The 6,902-nt window shown below is 49.6% G+C and overlaps 1 protein-coding gene across 3 annotated transcripts in view; it reads left to right on the forward strand.

The window, feature by feature from the left end:
- The window catches only part of SEPTIN8 (septin 8), a 46,425-nt gene extending 40,977 nt beyond the window's left edge, over positions 1–5,448 (forward strand). For 2 of the 3 annotated variants that reach the window (XM_074838604.1, XM_074838606.1), the window contains exon 10: positions 4,476–5,448. In XM_074838604.1, the coding sequence (XP_074694705.1) occupies positions 4,476–4,641 (166 nt within the window). In that variant the 3' untranslated portion in view covers positions 4,642–5,448. The remainder of the gene's footprint in view (positions 1–4,475) is intronic. The other variant, XM_074838605.1, reaches the window with a different exon arrangement.
- Positions 5,449–6,902: the final 1,454 nt, after the last annotated feature.

The raw sequence follows: 6,902 nt of genomic DNA on the forward strand, positions 1-6,902 counted from the left end.
AGCCTGCTGGGTGCTCCGGGGCCGCCTGCTCTGAATTGCTCCCGTGCATTTCTCTGACACAGCAGCTCATTTTGTCAGAAACCTGTAAAAACAGTTATTGTACTGCTCTTCCCTCTGCTCTTTTCTTGTATCTCGATCCGTTCTCTGACCGCAGACATGTCTTTATTTGCACAGTGGTGTAAATGAGCTCTCTAGGTCGCCACACGCCCATGGCAAGGACCGATCCCAGCTGGGGTTTATCCGGGACGCGGCGGCGAGCGCTGGCCCGCAGCGGGGCAGCTCCCTCCTTGCACGGAGCGGTTGCGGGTGATTTTCTCTGGCTGCAACACGTTTCCTCTCGGTGGTGGTTTATGAAAGGGGGATGTGGTGGTGGCGGGGGGTGACTGTGGATCGTTTCGCTGGTTCTGTTGGAGATTTAACGTTTGGTTTGTGTTTTGGTTCTGCTTCAGAATCTGAGCATCCGTGTGCAGCAGCGGTGGCTGCCAAGAAGCTTCTTGAAGGACAGAACAGTCCCGTGGGTGGTTACGGTAGGGGATCCCAGGTGTAATTACCGCTTTCTTTACACGGTGGTGTAAGCTTTGGGTGTGTGTCTGGCCTGAAGTGCGGCAGCAGCAGGAGGAGGCTGGGGCTGAGAGGTTGTATCTCCCCTGCGCTGAGAGGGGAAGGGACAAGGGACAGGCGGGTGCTGATCCAAACCCGCCCTCGCTGCTCTGCCGGGGGCCGGAGCGCGGGGTGGGGAGCAGCGGGCGGGGCGGCCTTCCCTCCCAGGTCAAGATGAGGCACCCTAAGAGCTCTGAAAATACTCTGTAAATGTCCTCTGGAGTTTTACAGGGACTGAATATTCCCCCAGAACACTAATCCTCATAAAACTAGCCCTGAACACATCAGCTCTGTGCCAGCACTCGCTGTGCTGGCTGAATCCGGCACATTCTCACCAGTAGCAAACTGGTTACGGGCTCCTCAGGGGGAGTTGGGCTGCAGGTGGAACAAACTTGTGTCCGTAGTGTGTGGGCTGGGCACGATCCAACCCACGAGACTGTCCTCGTCTCTCAAACTCAGCTGGGCAAGGGACTGTTCTGTTAGTGCTGTCACCTGGGCGCATGGCGCAGTCACCGTTACTCGTTACCGGTCCAGGCGGTGCGGGGAGAGGCACCGGCAGCCCCTGGCTCCCTTCGGCCGCTAACGAGGGAGTTTGTGCCGCGCTCGCTGCCTGAAATGCTCCTTCAGTCCTTGTTGCACCAGCGGCTTCTTCCTGGAGTTTTCAGCTTGTTCTTTAGGGCAGGAAGCTCCGCTGACAGGAGCGCAAAGCCAAGCGGCGGTTTTTAACCTGCTGAGGCCAAGCCCTGAGTGTTTGTTCCTTCGTGGGAACGGGCAGGCGGGAGGGGCCGGGGCTGCCGGAGGAGCAGCAGCCGATCCCGGGAGAGCACCGGGCAGCCCCGCTGGGAACACAGGACCCTGATGGGCCTTTCGGCAGCATTAACCCCCTGTTAACGCAGATTTTTGAATCGTGTAGATGATATAGACCTGCAGAGGGTTTGAAGAGCAGGTTTGTTCATGGTTTTTAACGTGCTATCCAGCTTATAGGCAAGAACTGTACGTAGGCTCAAAACTGGAGGAAAAAACATGAGCTATGGTTGTGGTATAAAGTTACAGCATGTTCATTACAATGCATAGAATTTTTTTGCTACCATTTCCACTGGTTAACACAGCCAGGGGAGATGCTTGAGACAGGGCAAAGGGATGGGAGGAAAAGCAGAACCAGACCCGCGCCCCGGCCTCCTGCAAGGCCCTGAGTGGGCACCAGCTTCTGGCTGGACTCTGCAAGGAGCAGGCCGAGAACGCGCAGACCGAGCTTATGTTTTATTTAATGAAAATTACAAAAGACAACTTGCCTCCTTCAAAAAGTCAGGCGTTCAAGTCACAGCTTGTGCTAGAAAAGGAAGGTGCTGCACTGAGGGAAGAGCCCTACCATGAGATGAAAACCTTCCCTGTGGTAGGGTGAGTGAATAACACCCCCCAAGGTTTAGGGGTGTCTCGGAAACCTCACTGGGTCCGAACCCTGCAGCAGCCCCCGCCCGGGGCAGAGGCTCCCCGCTGCAGCGCGGCAGGCTCAGCCCGTGGTGGCTTTGGCCCCCGGGACCTCCTTTGGTCTGGTTCAGCTCAGGTCTGCTCACACTGTCACCCGCACCAAGTCTCTGGTACTAAATGTTTCTTTTTGGCACATTTTGGCACTGCTTTCTCTGCGGTTTCAAAGGAAAAGCGTGGCTTCCTCCCTGCGTGAGCTCGCTCTCTCCTCACTGCTGGTTCTGGCAAATGGAACACCTGAGGCAGCTGCTCAGGACACGCGTCCTGCACAGTTGGACGTTCCTGTGCTGTGACACCACTTGCAGGTGGTGTTCACCCTGTACTGCCTGGGTGCCTTCACATGAGGACAGCAATCACTGGAAAAAGCTGGCCCTGTTGTTTAAAACAAACCCAAAAACCCTAAGAAAACATTTATTTTAAAAGCGTGCATTAAGGCTGTTTTTTGAAAGTGCAGTAGAGGTTTAAACTGACCTTTGTAGTTTGTAAAACTGCTTTGCGATGGAGATTAGCAGTTCACAAAAACAAATGTGGTGGGATGGGGGGATTAATTAAAGGCATTTTGTATTGTCCACTCCGGTAAAACAGACTAAATTTTTTAAAAATCCCTGAACGACACACAGGCCCAAAGCAACGGTGACTGTGGGCAAGAAGCAATTTCCCACAGCTTGTAGGAACTGGGATTTAATGGTTTAACCAGGAGGGAGCACAGACCTCAAGAGTCCTGGCTTCCAGGGTAAGGTCTTAAGAAAAACTGGAGGTTTTTCTTAAAACTGGAAGCAGGAGCTCCCCCTCCCTGGAGGGTAGCTCCTGTTCACTCCCCCCGGGGCAGCTCAGGTTAGCTCTAAGGAGAGAACAGTGGGGTGAGCCGGGTGAAAGGCTCGATCTGACACACTTTGTCACAGCTATTTTAAAAATAAACTTGTGCAGTTTGTAACCTTCTGCCAACTTGAGCCCTGAGTTAGAGGGTTGTGACCAAGTCCCTCCTCTCCCCAGCTTTCTGTATTTAAAATGTTAAAAACCAAGGGGTAGCACACGCTGCGTAGGAAGGACATAAAAAAATAGAAAGATAATACCGATTTGTCATTATCCTCTGAAAAACACAGCAGCACTTTTGCTCTGGTACCGGCTGTTCTGCTCACTGGGACCTACTGGTTCTGCAGTTGCTGCTTCCGAGGCGGTAGCTCCCCACTAGTCCCTCTCGGGTGGCTGTAAGGGGGGACACGGGGAGCTGCCCCCCACCTCCAGCCTCCCGCCGCTCGCTCCCCCGTCCTCGCTGTGGAGGTGTCTGAATCCATGGTAGCATCCATCCGTCTCCGTGGTGTCACGGGGAATTTGGGCTGTGGGCGTGAAAGGTGCTAAAACTGGCTGGTTTACCAAGCCCCTCGGCCTCACTTGGTGGGAATCCTTCGACCCAGAGGGGCCGTGCTGGGGTTGCCTTGCCTCGGGACGGCCCGGGATGGCTTCACCGCTGGGATGGAAAATATAAACAGCATTGGATAGCTGCAAGCGCGTTAGCTCTTCATCCACAAGCTCTCTGCAGTGGATGAATTCAGTGCTGTTAACCTGTAAGGAAAGATGCAGATTTTTTTCTAAGTTCATAATAAATTACTCTCTCTTGTGGCCACTGCTCGGGTAACTCTGTCATTAGGGCAGGGCCAGGCTGGACTGGCTGCCTCAAGAGACGTGTCTACGGTGGCCCTGATGCAGAACACGTAACCACGAGCTCCTGAACTACCACCCAAATAGAAAGATAATACCCATTTGTCATTATCCGCTGAAAAAACACAGCAGCACTTTTGCTCTGGTGTTGGCAAGTGTGCCCTCTCTTTAGGAGGTGACAACAGGGGGGACAGGTTTTTTCAAAATTTATTTCAAAATAGGTTATTTCAAAATCAAGACCACAAAATGGGTTGACGGTAAGCCAACAGCCTGGGAGTTCTGCCTTCTAGGTACAGTCTCTTAAAAGGCACGTGTTTTATGAAGCTGGGGAAAAGCTTTAAAAAAAAAGAAACAGCTTGCCTTTAATGTCTATCTTTAGAAGCCAAACTGATCATATTTTAACAGCAATGAAACTGTACTTAGGTAGAAGGTCTGGCAGCGTTCGGTGGGAGGCTGGGGACACAGCAGGCAGGTTTTTAGGTGCTCTCAGAGACTTCTGTGCCGAAGGCAAAGCCCTCCCCAGCCCCAGCCCTTCGCTGTGGTTTTATTCCCTCTTCCCTCAGCACTAGCAAGGCCCAAAGCAGCGGCAGAACACGTACACATGCTCCTCAGGAGGCCATGAAAGCGCAAGGCTGGTTGTAAATACACGTGCACTTTATTCATTTATCGGTGCCCCGGCCTCAGGATTTGTGAGCAAAGGCCGTTTTGATTCCTACCTGTGCTTTTTTTAGCAGATCGGTAATAACAGGAAACCACTCAGGAGTGAGCCTCTCCAGCTCCAAGGTGATGATCACCAAAGCCAACGTGGAGCCCCTGAACTGCACTAGCTGGTGGCACGCCATCCAGTGCTGCAGCTGCCTGGTCAAGAACGCGACATGGCGGGAAGGGTTCGTCTGAGGCAGCCTGGGGAGCAGATGGGGCCAGCTGGACATCACCGTGGCATGGAACTGGAGAGAAGATAAAGTATATATATATTTAAACAAAAAAAAAAAACCAAGCGCAGAGGTCAGTGAACTTTGTATGTTTTCATGTTATCAGCCAGAATTACAGACTAATTTCATCTCATATCAGGAAACCTAAAGGGTTTCCCCCCCCCTCTCCTTCTTTTTTTTTTTTTTTTTTGTGTTTTGTGTTTGTACTTGCCAATCACTGAACTGGTTTTTTTGAGCTTATAATGAATGTACAAGGTCTGTGTTTCCTAACAACTTCTGAAGTTCCTACGTTATCCAGATTGCTATCCAGGAGATTCCGTTCAGGCCAGCAGATAGAGTAGAATCCAGAATAATGACTGCACTCTGAATTTACTGAGGAAACAAGCACCTACGAAAGGCAGTTTCACAATCAGCAGCCTAAGACGGCTTAATATTTGCACATAACCTTAAAAAAGGGATCCAGGATGTGTTCGTATCACATGATTTTTGCCTTACTAGCACATGATCGTTTCTTGAAGACAAAGTTTAATTGTTTCTAATAAATGTTTAGTAACTGCAATGTGAACTAAGTGCCAGATTGGGGTAGTCTCATTGCCTAAAACAAGGGTGAATAATTATTGGGATAAAAAGGAAAATGGTTTAAGAAAAAACCTGTGTGTGAAATGTAGCAAAACTGACAGCTTTCTATGTACAGTATTAATAGAATGGAAATAGTTAGAAATATTTTTGCAGTGTGTATTTAAAGAAATAAAAATGGCGTATAGTTGTGCATTATGAGAATCTTTTTAATGTCCATTTTAGTTGCCCTTTAAAGATGGGAGTAAATTTTTTGAACAAAATGAAAGGTTTTAAATAGTAGAAAATTTTAAAAATAAATTTAAAAAAAGTCACTGTACCATTCTTCAACAGACTTGCAGATAGCTAAGAACAGGTAGTTTGCAAAGCATCTTGGGAAGGATGTGTGGGTGTGTGTATGTGTGTGCAGCCGTGTTTTCTAGTCTTATTTGATAAGGAGCTGTTTCTTTAAAGAAAAAAAATTTGCCAAACTTAGTGCTTACAATGTTTAAGAAATCCATTGGTGTTGCTGTGTAAAGATCCCAATGAAGCTTATCTAGTATAATTCTTTCCATTCTCAAGATCTCAGCTGGAGAGCGTTTACAACCACTCCGTACTGCGAGCGTCTTCACCGATGGTATTACCTGTAAAAAAAATAAAATAAAAAAAAATAAAATAAAAAAAAATAAAGAAGCCAATGTCCTATGCAGTGCTGTGTTTCTGTGTACTGCGAAGGGATCTGACAAGGTTACCCACACCCCAAAGATGTGCAGAAGGCTCTTTCAGAGCCCGCTTTCCCAGGTGCCTCCCACCCTCTGTGCGGCCTGGCCCACGCTCGCCACGGGGCAGCTGGCCACCCACCAGCCCCCGGCAAGGACGAAGCCGGTCACCTCCCGGGTCGCCGCGAGCCGCCTTAACGCCACATCAGTGACACACGTTCCCTGCTACCAGACTCGTTAGTTTTGCTCCTCTAGCTAGGAGGAGGCTTCCTGCTGGCCTGTTTTACAGGGCCTTCTGTGGTTGTCTTGTTTCCTGCGGTCATTGACTCAGCTTCTCCTTTTTAGCTGAGAGGAAAAGAAGAATAACCTCAGCGTGATGCATCCTAAGAAGGGCTCTGACGAGCATTTCGCTACAGCAGAGCTTGCTCGAAGGGACACGCGTGTCTAAGTCCAGCTCTTAGGTTTCCTGTTCTTTTTCAAAACAGAATGATGGGGAAAAAGGAGAAACGCAATCTGAAACACTTTTGGCTCATGTTTGTAAATGGCTGAAGAAGTCTGTCAGAGCACTTCTGCCAGGAGAGGTGATCCTGTGTGATCTCACACTCACAGGGGTAGCTGCTGATCTTCCGTGCTCACCTTGAGGTGCAGACCTGAGTCATTTCCTCACCAGGTTCAGAAACCAGTTTTGACTCCAAGCAAACTCATCTATTTTAAGCTTCCTCTGAAGAACCTCCGCTCTGCCCCACCTACCTCACCCTCCCCGGGCCTGTAACAACAGAATTACAGCACTAATGTTGTGTGCACAAAGCTGGGCATGGCCCCCAGGCCAAGCTTTACTGTGAGCCGTGGATTCTGAAGAGAGGAGAGAGATTTAAGGGCAGGAGGAGGGCAAGGCATCCATTACAGAAGCAAACACAAGTCCTTCATCCATAAAGGTCACAATTCTTCCAAA

This window comes from Strix aluco, chromosome 13, assembly GCF_031877795.1.
Source record: "Strix aluco isolate bStrAlu1 chromosome 13, bStrAlu1.hap1, whole genome shotgun sequence".
Lineage (NCBI taxonomy): Eukaryota > Metazoa > Chordata > Aves > Strigiformes > Strigidae > Strix > Strix aluco.